General features: G+C 39.7%; 1 protein-coding gene across 3 annotated transcripts in view; it reads left to right on the top strand.

Moving 5' to 3' along the window:
* cntfr (ciliary neurotrophic factor receptor) overlaps positions 1 to 12623 on the top strand; it is a 100559-nt gene that overhangs the window by 51320 nt on the left and 36616 nt on the right. For all 3 annotated transcript variants that reach the window (XM_085926160.1, XM_085926162.1, XM_085926161.1), the window contains exon 4: positions 235 to 468. In XM_085926160.1, the coding sequence (XP_085782286.1) occupies positions 235 to 468 (234 nt within the window). The remainder of the gene's footprint in view (positions 1 to 234; positions 469 to 12623) is intronic.

Genomic DNA, 12623 nt, shown 5'->3' on the forward strand with positions numbered 1-12623 from the left:
AACAATCACTTAAACCCATTGAGGGACGCTTGGCGATAATACACGGACAAATAAGTCACAAATTAGAAATACGGCAATACTGATTTGTTGGTGAATTGTCAATTAGCGTCAAACTGATTTGTATTACAAATGATTTAGGATGTCATTATTCACGCTGACAATGTTGTAACGGTCAGTTGATTGCGATTGCAATTCATCACGGAAACATTTATATTTGCTTGTTTGTGTCTCAAGTCGGTAGGAACCAGTATGAGCGAATGGGCAGCGACGTCACCATGCAATGCGGATCCCTTGACAACGACGCATCGGTGTCATGGAAGGTGAACGGGACGGACGTGAAAGCCCAGCACCGTCTGGAAGGCCCCAGACTGATACTGACCCAAGTGGACCTGGGCCACAACGGACTCTACAGCTGCTTTCAGAACCCAAATGGAGAGAGGCGCGACTCCATCAACCTCCACATCGGCAGTAAGTACCCAGACAATTGTCCTCCCAATATTGCCTGCCAAACAGTCATGACTACTTAATCATCCCGGTAGGGCACTTTGGTTATTGCTTCTGCAGAGGGTAAACAAAAGATGAAATTGAAGTATCCATATTGCGCAATGAAACTAAAAAATGCCTATTCTGAAGATTAAGAAACTGTACTTGAGATCATTTTCAATGGAACTCTTGTACCTGAAATTAACTTGATTGAGACAATACCACCAGTTGGGTGAATTTCAACAAAATCCCCGATGATCACTGTGATTATTATGCAGGTGCTACCTTACTAGCGGGTACGCGCTGGTATCTGTTTAGCATCAATCTTAGCATGCCACTTCATAGCACTGCCAAAAAATGACAGCCTTTGAGGCATCTTAATTCATCACTTCCCTGGCGCGGAATGAATATATACACATGAGCATATTGCGCTCTTTTTGTTTTTGACATTTCTAATAAAGCAGTCACCTCGGGACAAGGTCAAAAAGATAGTTTCCATAAAGGGCAATCCAAATAGATGGTGTGATGAAATTAAAGGTAAGTTGCATGGCATCGTAAAGCACACACAATGAATATTGTCCAGGTATTTGCAAGGGTAGCAAATGTAAAATTTTCATGCAAATTTGTGATGAATGAGCCTGAATGGAAGTGTGACAGTTGGGTTAATCTTACTGGCAATGATGAATTACGCAATGCTGTAATAACACGAAACCGATGAGCATTTTATGTGATGGTACATCATGTCCTGAGGATGAATGAGGCAGGAGTAAGTTAGAGTGGAGTGTCTTTGCACCACTCATAATTTGGTGCATGATAATGACACTTGTGGTGGTCTCAAGTTTAAGTATGTGTGTGTATTGCATTTGCATTGTGTCAATATTCATAGAGTTGCGAGTTCACTGTAATTGCTCTTTTCTTATTGTCTGTGCAGTTGTCCTGATCATTTTTCTTTTTTGTTGTCATGCTAGCATTCCATTTGCATTTGTGTTTTTTTTTTTTTTGCAAAACGCCATCTACAAAAGGTACACAACTAAAAAGCAACGCTACAACAATCGTGACACCTCGACAGGTTACACTTGTGGTGATTAGCGTTGCGACGGTAGCGGCATTTTTTGCAGCGTTTATTACTCATACCAGGGGGATTGTTATGTTTAACATGCAGTGTTATCAAGAGGATAACAAAGAACCATCTGTTTGTTATTTTTAAGCAATCTTTCTGTTTGTTCTGTTTGCCTCAAACTTTTTGCCATCCCTTTTGTGCCAGCGAACCAAAAATCAATTGACATGTTATATAAAAAAATCTTCCTGGTATATGAACTGAAATCAATTTAGATTTTTAATCCGATAAATTATCAATAACCATTCAAAAAGGATGTGCGTATTTCCAGTTCAAATATTTAGCCAATCATCACGCACGTATTAATTGCTGACTCAGCCGTTTGGCCCAAGAACGGTAGAGCGATAGAGTGGCAATTCATATAAAATGTGAGTGTCCCGGCAATAAATGTCCATTACGTTTTAATAAGCAAGAGGTCATAAAACAATACAGTTGGTTGATGAAATAAACCATACCCCGCTGTCATAACTGGGGAAGTTATTACCGTCCTGCCATTTCTCTCATTCTTCTATCTATTGCTGTCCTCAACAGACGTCAGCGACGTAATTTATAGCACCGCCACTTGGCTGCACCCACCCAGTTATTCAGCCTCACAGCTAACACAATATCAACCGCGGTGGGTCGTATATCCAGCCACTCACCCCGGTGACCTGTCATGCAGTCAAGTCGGCAGGACACACAATCTCCCCCCGCGCAGCGCCGTTCGGTCAGCAAAGCTTTTGCTGATAGTTGGCCTGGAAGACATCTGAGCGGTGAACCAGCAGCAATTTACGGGTCAGCTGCTCATGCGGTGAGGAAGTCAGTTAACCTGCCAGTTATATTGCACTAATTTAAGGCAAAGTCACCTTAGCAGCACATCATTCGCCGATACTTATGTTAGGAAAGACGTTTTTGGTTACTTCCAATATTCGAGTTGGATTGAGCATCCATGTACGGGCAATTTTCACCAAGACATATGCCAAATGATTTCAATGTTCTTTCCCTGGGTAGATTGTATTTGTGTTGTGCAAGACACACACACACACACACTTGGCCACCCAGGGGACCTGTGCTACATCGCCGGGTAATGGATTTGTCTTGTATCTTTGCCGACAGATCGCTATAGGGAGGGTTGAACGCGTAAAGTTCTGTCTCATCGGGGACTTGTTGTTCAAACCAGGAAGTGTCGAGCCCCACATGCAAGGCTACTTGCAAGAAGCACTCCTCTTACATTTTAATTACTCCCCATGCTTCGCCCACTATTCTTTCAATCACAATAAAGAGAAAATACCCGCCTGAAGGATGTACGTGGACCTTGGAGATTAATTCGACTCTTGTCACCTCTTGGGTCTTATCTTGTGATGCATTTTAATTTGAGATGAGATTTGGCATTCTTCTATCATTATGTATATCATATTATTTAATATGATTAATAATAATAATATATACTATTATTTGATAATATTATTAACAATGATATATTATTTAATAATATTATTTATTATTTTAAAATATAATTATTTTGATTTGGCTGTGCATTTGTAGCGACTAGTTTTTGTTGCACTACACATTTCTCACCTGATTTTGTTGACCTCCGTTTTTTTGTTGCTTCGCATGCAGGGGAAATGAAGCTGACACATCATTTTATTGTAGCGGACAACTCTAACAAATGGGAAAATGGGTCTGGTTTAAAAAGTCAATGGGAAGCCATGAGGGAAGCATAAACATTTGAAAAACAAACAAAAAAAGGTTATTCTCTGCTTCAGCCTTTTTATATGAGTCGGCTATCAGGAGTTGTCTGGCATGACAGATTGTTTTTCCCCTTCTCTCAATGCTGCTGTTTCAAAAATAGATGGTATAGCATTAAATCATGAAAGACAGCAAAGTACTTCTGGAGCCATCCACTCATATAGATTTAATGTATCTCTTGTCCATGCGTTATTGCAGGAGACTAGAAAAGACTTTCATCTCCGTATCTTATTTGTTGACCTTCCCTATTTCCAGTCCGCATGTGTCTTGTTCATTCATCTTTCATTTGTACAAAGCGTACACACTTTCCAGTTAATAATAGTTTGGCTCAATGTCGCTAGGTAGAGATGAAGGTTCAACTGCAGGGAATGACTGAATAAATAAGAGTCGAGCTCAGGTGGGGGAAGACAAGCAGAAAATAATGCCGGCATAAAGCAGGATTTTGGTGGATTTAGCAAAGAATGTGGCAATGTTAAAAAGTAAGCCGTCTCGAAAATGTCTAAAAGCGCGAGAGAAAGCGGTCAAAAGAAAAAAATGACACGGGGGGGAAAAAATAAAACTGACCAGAAAGTATTCCCTCCGGCCCAGAGTCCAACAGAGAGCTGGGTTTTTCTTTATTGACGTCAATCAAGCCAGGCACGGTCAGACCGGCTGAGACAGACAAATATATTTCTGAGTGTGTAGAGGAGAGACAAGAAAAACATAACAAAGGAGAAAAGGAAAGAAAATAAAGGATATTGAAGTTCCAAATGTGACTGCCACTCTTATTAACCCCGTCACATTCGTTCTATTTAAGCTCACCGTATTTGTCCGATTATAAACCACTTCTAAAATCCTTTAGATGGAATATTTTTTCTACTCTGACTGCTCATTTCTAGTTCTGCATGATTCCCTATTAGCGATACATCATTTGTAGGATTTTGGGTTCAGCATCTTCCTTGAAGGTACTTGAAAGTCCAACCAAAAACATTCCAATTACCACACGCCTACTCAAAGCGTGTCTCTGTTAAATGAAGGATATTTTTTTTTCTGTAACAGCCTAGAAAGCTTCAGCAATTCTCTCCACTCGTAGAAGTCTCAATTACAGCGGCTTGTTGGTGGACTCTCCAGGGACCAGGCAGCTGTGAGTCTGGACTGTGGCTAAATGGGATGTTCCCAAAGGATGGTAGCACTCACGGAACAGCATGGGGACGGACAGGAAGTGAAAGATGTAATGGCAGGAAGAGAGCGACAAAGAACTCGAGAGTCTACAAAGACATCCGCGGTATAATTACCCTATCGTTCAAAAGTTTGAGGTCACCCAGACAATTTAGTGTTTTCCATTTGAATTAATATAATTGCACAAGGGTGTTCAAGGGTTTTCAAGGGTTTTCTCATCATCGATTAGCCTTTGAACACAATTAGCAAACACAATGGACCATTAGAACACTGGAGGGATGATTGCTGGAAATGGACCTTTATGAATTAATTGTATTAAAAACCAGACGTTAGTAGCTACTGATTAGTATCTTCATTGGAATTAAAAATAGCAGTCTTGTTTTTTTTTTTTTTAAACAGGACATTTCTAATTATGTGTTTATGAAAGGATGAATTTCGGGGTCTCACTTACTCGTTTTAAATTAGTTAAGGTTTTTTTTTTTGGCACCGCAAACAGATTGGAATTGGAATGCATCACGTGAAAGAAAAGATCGAAGGCGAGACAAGTCAAAACTTCACTTGGGTGCAGGATAAATAAACACGGACTCCCGGATAATCACACAAACAAACGCGCCGGCCCGCACATACCCGCAGTCATACCCACGGACGCACGCATGTTGCGGCGGGCAGATGAAAGGAGCCCCTGCAAATATGGCTCCCGTGTCCAAATGAGCAGTGCTTATTGTGGAAAAACATAGAGATGTTTGTCTTGGCAAGACAAGAATGTGACTTGTGTGTTTGTGTCTGTGCTGTTGTGTTTTGTGCGGGCTTCCCTCGCACACATGATCTTTGTGATGTCAAAATATTCAACTAGGTTGTATTTTACAAAGAGGATTGATTTGTATGATGCTGTCTCCCAATTGCCATCATTAGCTTCAGTCTACTCCATCGCAACTTTGTGATTCTTTTTATTGTTTGTGCAGAAGCGAGCAATCGAGCGCGCTTTCGCAACAAGTCACGTCTTTGCACCTGTTCTATTCATTCGCCGGTGTAAAGAGGCCTGTTTGTTTGAACGTGTTTTGAAAGTGCAAATGTCAAATTCTAATCAGACGACATAACGCGGTGAGGTAAAATCTTTGGAAGTGTCGCTCCACTCAACACTTCTGGAACTACAAAAACATTGTGGATTCTATTTAAGAGACAGCTCGGTGACTAAAAACATGTTAAAAATGAAGACTGGAGATTAATTGTGATTTTAATTCCTTTCAAAATGGCGCTGTTTGTGCTGAACTGAGAGGAGACACAATTAAGCCAATGTAATTTGCATAATCAAGTGAATGCAACAAAATGAATGTTACACATTTAAATAGACTTTTCGAGTGTTAATGAAGAAAGCGCTCGCGCAGTGCCAAAGTCTGCCACCGATGGAGAGTGTGAAGCTCGTCACCTCAAAGTGACTGCTGAGCCTCCTGTTTGAGACATTAACACCCGTGGATCAAATTCAAATTAACTGCAGATATCATTTTCATTTGGTTTCCCACTGATTCAAAAGTCCTTGACCACATTGCTGTGACATATCCATCAATCAACTCATAGAGGGACTGTAAAAGAAGACGGCTTCCTGTTTGACTCAAATCTAATTTTGGAAAAATGATCGATAGACATTGCCAAAGCAGAGCCAGGATACAGAAATTGGCTGTGAGCCTACTTTCTTCTACATTTTTTTGTTAGGAAGGACTGAACTTTAGAAACGGAAAAAAAAACAAAAAAACTTTACTACTAGAAAGCTGAAACTATATTTCTGTGAAATACGGAATTCCGGTGGGATTTGAAACTTTTTTTTTTTTTTTTAAGGCTATTTGTTAAGGATATATATATATATATATCTCCGTCTACAAAAACAGAGACAAATATTAATTAATGAACTAATGCTGCTCTAAATGGTACTATTACGTTAGGGTTCAACTCAAGAACTTAAAAAAATAGACAGAGAAATATTTTCTGAGTTTGAAAAGTTAAGGGAAAAATATTCCATCTTTTTTTCAACATCTCCGGAGGGTAAAGCGCATTCATCAGAGAAGAAAATGAAATCATCAGAGCAGTGCAATAGTTGACTGCCACTCTGCACCTCTGCCTGCACCTCCGTGCAAACTCTGATTTCCCATTAATAAAAAACATTTAATTTCCACTTTTTTTTCTCCTGCATCTGTCTTCTGCTCTGTTGAAATTTACCCTTGGAGCCAATTTCCTCACTTACACGCTTGTATCATTACCTCACTTTTCCTTCTTTATGGCAGCATTTCTCATATTTAGTTCAATATCCCTGAAGTGTTTTGATAGGAGACTTCCTTAATATCTTGTCAGTGAAAGTGAATAAAACATATTTCATTTCAAACCGCACGCACATTCCACATTTTATAATAAATGAACCTGGCACATTTTTCACCCCCCCGGCTTGAAAATGAAAACTTCAAAAGACAGCACCTTCTGAGAAAAGACACTAATAGTGACAGTCTTTGTGCTGTGATCACCTACACTTGAATGGCGCAAATTCTCTGTACCGTATTTTCCGGACTATATGGTGCACCGGATTATAAACCACATCAAGGGAAACAAGTACAGCAAATATCGTTCAAATTTATTTTAACATCCAGGTGCACCTGATTATAAAGCACACTCGAGAAAGTCTCTTATGGTCTGAAAAATACAATATGCTCGGACAAATATAGTACATTAGTCACCAGTAATTAGAGATTAGCTTCGTCATATAAATTACTTTTGACCCCAGGCTCCTCATGTATTGTATGGGTCCCAATAGAGGTTTTTTTTAATCCTTATATTTCTGCTCCCCCAATCACATTGAACATACGAGTTGACTTAATCATTGCATTTTTTTTTTTATCTTATTTTGCCCTGGTAGTCTTCTGCATAATTGCTGTAAAGCTTATTAGGATATAATTAACCTAACTTTTGCTACGGGCAACCTTTCCCACCGGTACTGTCATTTTCATGACTCAGCAAAAACCAATGTGTGAATGCCTTTTTGGGAAATGAAGAGAGAATTATCAATAACATCCCGACTCCCGGTGTTGCAATAGCCGTGGAGCTCATTATTGCAACCGTTTCCGAGGCTATTAGTAATGTCGGACATCGGCTATGAATCTGAAAATGTCTCAGTCTCTTATTGGTATTTTTTTGCCCGGATTTTTGAGTCATGTTATCTATTGAAATTTGATTGGCAGCCACTGGCCATATCGTGAATCGCTCAGGTGACTCCCGAGCAACCCGGGCATAGAATCAATCCCCACCTAATACCTTCTCGACAATTACCCCGTGATAGATTGGCAACCAGTCCAAGGTGTAGTCATCCATGTTCCTCTTAGTCAGCAGAAATTCTGTAGAGTCCAGCCCATGCTGTGACTTGTGACCCTGAACCGGAGAACTCGGATGGATCGGACAATGGCTCGACTTAAATAACACAGAACGGTGAAAATGTACCAAATATCCACACGAGCGAACACGCGTCTGTCTATTCTCCCTCAATAAATGATAAGTGCTTATCTTGATGTTCGGGAGAGGCTCGGAAATAAATGCTCGGAAGGTCTATAAAAGCGTTGAGGTGTGACTGCGATGTGCTTAGGCGTGCTAACGCGTGATTTCGGTGTGTTTGCACAAACTCTCACCGAGATCGGTACAAGGAGAGCAAAAACATACAGATGCATGAGCGTATCTGCACAAATGCCGGCACAGCTGGGGGTGTTTCCCTCCACCCTTAATGATGGCCATGGGGGAGCAGGGAATGGGAATTATTTATGCATTCAGCAATTAGATAAATAACTACACAAGGGAGGTATTCAGTCTTTCAGACGTACACATTGGGATTTTTTTTTTTTTGTATGTAAAGCCACAACTGAACACATAAGCATTCATGCTCAATTTGACATTGAAGATATTTACAGTTTCCATTCATCCGACGCTCGCTGAAACGGTTTGACTTTGAAATATGAGTCTTCTTTGCAAACACCGTTGGGATTATGAAACGTGAGGTTTTGTTTCTTAACACACTTGAGAATCAAGGCAGTAAATTCCAAGAGGTCAGATTTGTTTGGATTTGTAATTATTTTCCCTTAGGTGAAATAAAGTCATGGAAAAATAATGTTTTGGAATTTTGGGAATAATATTTAACTTAGTTAAGTGCTGCTTGGACTAAGAATGACCTTTGTGACATGAAACAGATTTCAACAGAAACGTCAGATGTTTGTTTACATTGAATCTCATTTTGCAACTAATGTGAGTGACATCGTTAATATTATTGTGTTTTATGCTCAAATGGCAATCCATCAACTAAATATAGGACCGAGACTTGTGGAATAAAGGCCGTGGCGTAAGAAGGTATCCATCCATCTCATCAGTTTGGTCGTTTGAGATTACAACCTGACATTTGTCCTCAGCGTCTCGATACGATGACCTCCAGGTTAATGACCAGCTATTGTCCAACACCTCGAGCATCAAATACCCTTTTAGAAAATGTATTAGAGAAGCTTATTAGATCTCGTCGCTGGTGTCATTATAGATTTCAATTCCAATGGTCTAACTTGTTTCCAGGCTCAAGATCCATTTCCCGGGAGACAATGTCTGCTGTCCACTGCAGTTTAAAAAAAATAAAAAAAATGAATTATTCATGGAAGGCTCTTACCTGACAACAATTTATCATATCTTCTGAAATCCTTTGGAGTCTCTCCGGTTGCTTATTATAAAATTCATAATGCAGGAAATAGGAATGTCAAGGGCAATGTCTCGAGTTTTGGAAACACACCTGTGAATCCGGCTTTCACAGCACATTACTTAGCTGTGTGTCCTTAGAGGTGAAAGGTATTACAAGCCATTGGAAGGGAATTCAGATGCAAAGCTGAGCCATTAAAGTGGGATTAATGGCCTCGTGGGTAAATGAAACATAATTTATTCGATTATATTTCGGTGTCATAGGCAGGAGGCGCTGGGGTAATGTGATGTAGGGGTGTCATTACGCTTTTGATCTTTAGCTAAATGGCTATTTAGCTTTGCTGTAATAGCGTGCTCGCATTGTTCTTCAAAATGTAGACTTGAGCTCAGGGAAAGAGACTTTGCATTCACCTTTCTCTCGACATAGATTGTTTCAATGTATGTATATGCTTGATGCATGCAATGATGGTCTTTGTCGGCTCTTCTGTACTTTGAGCTGACTTTGAAGTCAAAAGCTAACTTTCAGCACATCCACAGTTGCAGCCCACTAGCTCCATAAATGTTTCCAATGATGCTTTCATCCTACAAGTTGCTGCTGGTGCTCTTGTGCCTCATTCAAAGCCATAAGAAAAAAGTTGCAGTCTAAATCAAAGCTCGCATCTCCTTTGATTTGGTTTTAAGCAATCATTTCAATTCCATGCATTATAAACTCTCGCTAGCCCGTGGTGAAGCAGCCGCCTCGACTCCATCTTTTCTTATTGAACAGTGAAAGCATCTCTTAAAAAAAAAAAATACCTTGACGTTCCTCTTCACTTCCATTCATTCCCTCACTGCACCTGGCCTTGCTTTTGTCTGGTAACATTTTCCCCAACTGCTCTCTCTCTTTAGCTCTCCTCGCACGCATTATAAATCATTCCATGCGAGGGCTTTAGCGAAATGCTTAAAATGCTAATGGAGAAATGTAAAGCAGGTGTCTGCAATTAATCCTTACCTTGCAGTTAACACACTGTATGCACTACACGCATGCATGCATGAATCCCAATAAGCGTTTAAAAACGGGCTTTCGATAGTAATGACTACTTAGCTTATTGATTTGACTCATACATATTTTACATTTTTGTGCAAAAAGAACCTCCAGTGACACATAGAACAAACACGCTGTAATTTGGTGTTTATTTAAGAGTTCTAATTCAAGAGGTCGTAAACATGGTTATGCTAGCACATACTTGCGTGTGTACTTAGCTACAAGCAAAGATAAATGCATAGTAACGTCCGACGACCACTGAAGCCACATGAAAATTGATCTATGTATAATCTGGCCTGGGAATTTCCCCTGACATTATCCAAACCGGTCATTTAGCCTTCACGCGGTGGTTATGCCATGTACTCACACAAACACACAGTCTTGTATTTGTTGTCTTCTGGAGACCACCCAAAAAAAAATATAAAAGCCTACTTTTTAGGACCACCCTACAAACACACACAGATTACACAGAAGCTAGTAGTTGTGATGGCAGTAGAGCGTGCTGACGTGGGTTTTTCTTTCCGCTTGGGTCGCATTCAAGGTCAAAGTGTTTACCCGGCGTGTTGTGTATTTAGAAATGGCATGTGTTTTCTCGCCCGCACTACTAATGATACGGGAGCTGCACTTGGCCTTGACTCACAAATTGACAAGCACAACAGGGAGAAGTAAAAGCCAGATAATTCTCTTCTATTGTTTTTTTTTTTTAATCTAATCTTGTCTAATCCGTAACTATATTTGGTATCAGTCACAATGACAAAAATTGCAAACTTTCTTTAGATGATTATTTTCAGATGCGTCTATTGATTTTTATTCAAATGTGTTTCCTCTTTCACATTCCAATAAAAAAAAAACAAATATGTCAGCCTCTGTCGGTTTTAGTCATGTGATTCAAGTGTTGCCACACTAAACTTTCACGTGACGACAATGACAGATTAGTGTCGCTGCGAGCGCTCTATTAACATGAAGCATCCACCCTAAAATTTGCTGCTCCCTGTTTGCCTCTTTCTTAGCTCCATTTTCACTCTCCATTACATTCGTCCTTCATCATATTTTCCATTTTATTTCACTCTCTTGCTGCCCACCGCCATCCGTCTCTAAAGTGATTTAGTATCACGTGATTAATGACGGCCATTAGAAGCTTCAACATCAACATGTTTTAGAGTTTACCAGCTGGAGCCCGTGACTCTGTGTTTGTGTGTGTGTGTATAAGGAAGCACACGTAAATAACATTCCAGATGTAATTTGTGCACCTAAAGAAGCCAGACATGCACTTACGCATGCCTGCCAAGAATTTTATTAAAAATGCAATTAGGGTTCAGACACCTTGAAAATGGTTCTGCAATATTTTGTTTTGCTGTTATCATCTCCGAGTAATGAGCAAGACAACACATCTCCTTTGGAATGCTTGAAATAACATTGTAGACAATGGTAGAGTTGACTTTCATTAGAAAGTCAGCAGTCGTTAATTGATGGTACGTGAAATGTGTTTGTTTAGAATCATATTAAAATAATATCCCTGACATAGAGTTATTCGTTTTTCTTCGGATCATTAAACAAGTTTTTCCATGCAGATTTCTTTGTTGTGCCAGGAATTAGTTTGCTTTTCAGTTTTGGAACGAGTATTGTATTGGTTTTTTTGCACAGCTCTTATTCAAGGCTTGAGTTTCCTTTTTGATATTTTGTAAGATCAAATCATACGATGCATTTGTTCCTGAAAGAAAATAATCAGAATATAAACACAACAATTTATCTCGCCTCGGCCTGAACGCAAGATAAACATGTTAATTAAACTTCACAGAGAAAACCGCAATGTTTCTTTCAACCTTACAGGCTGTTGTTTATAAATCTTAAAGCACATTTCGGAGCTCTGCATTTGTCTGATAAGAGGATTTGAGGATTTAAAGCAACAATACTTGTACATACTGTAAGAGCTATTTCTGCAGCTTAGACTCACCAACCAACCAGAAGTTGAAGAATACATCGAAATTGGAGATACCCGTAACTTCAACTTCCATATAAATTTTGTTTGTATCATTTGTATTGCATAGCAGGTGAATAGAAGCCATATAATAGAAACATTCGCACCGCCACATTAAACCTGCGTGTATGATTTTTCTTTATTTCCATTTACTTCACCTTTATTCATCCAGGTAAGCGTATTCTCATTTGCAATGCCGACCTTGCAGCAGCAGAGTTTCCTCGATTTTATAGCGAAGAGCTGTAAAACGCCCCTTAGATACGTGTCATTAAAACAAATGTCCTATACACTTGAAAGGGCCACAAACACAGATTCCTGTTTGTAGGCATCCCGAGCAGGCCTTTGAGTTTCCTGTGATGCATCAAAGGAACATCATCCGCTCTTCATCATCTGACAGCACATCACTCTAAAAAGTCCCCACCCTCCCTTTTTTC

Source organism: Syngnathus leptorhynchus, chromosome 12 (genome assembly GCF_054491065.1).
Source record: "Syngnathus leptorhynchus isolate UIUO chromosome 12, UIUO_Slep, whole genome shotgun sequence".
In the NCBI taxonomy this organism is placed as follows: domain Eukaryota; kingdom Metazoa; phylum Chordata; class Actinopteri; order Syngnathiformes; family Syngnathidae; genus Syngnathus; species Syngnathus leptorhynchus.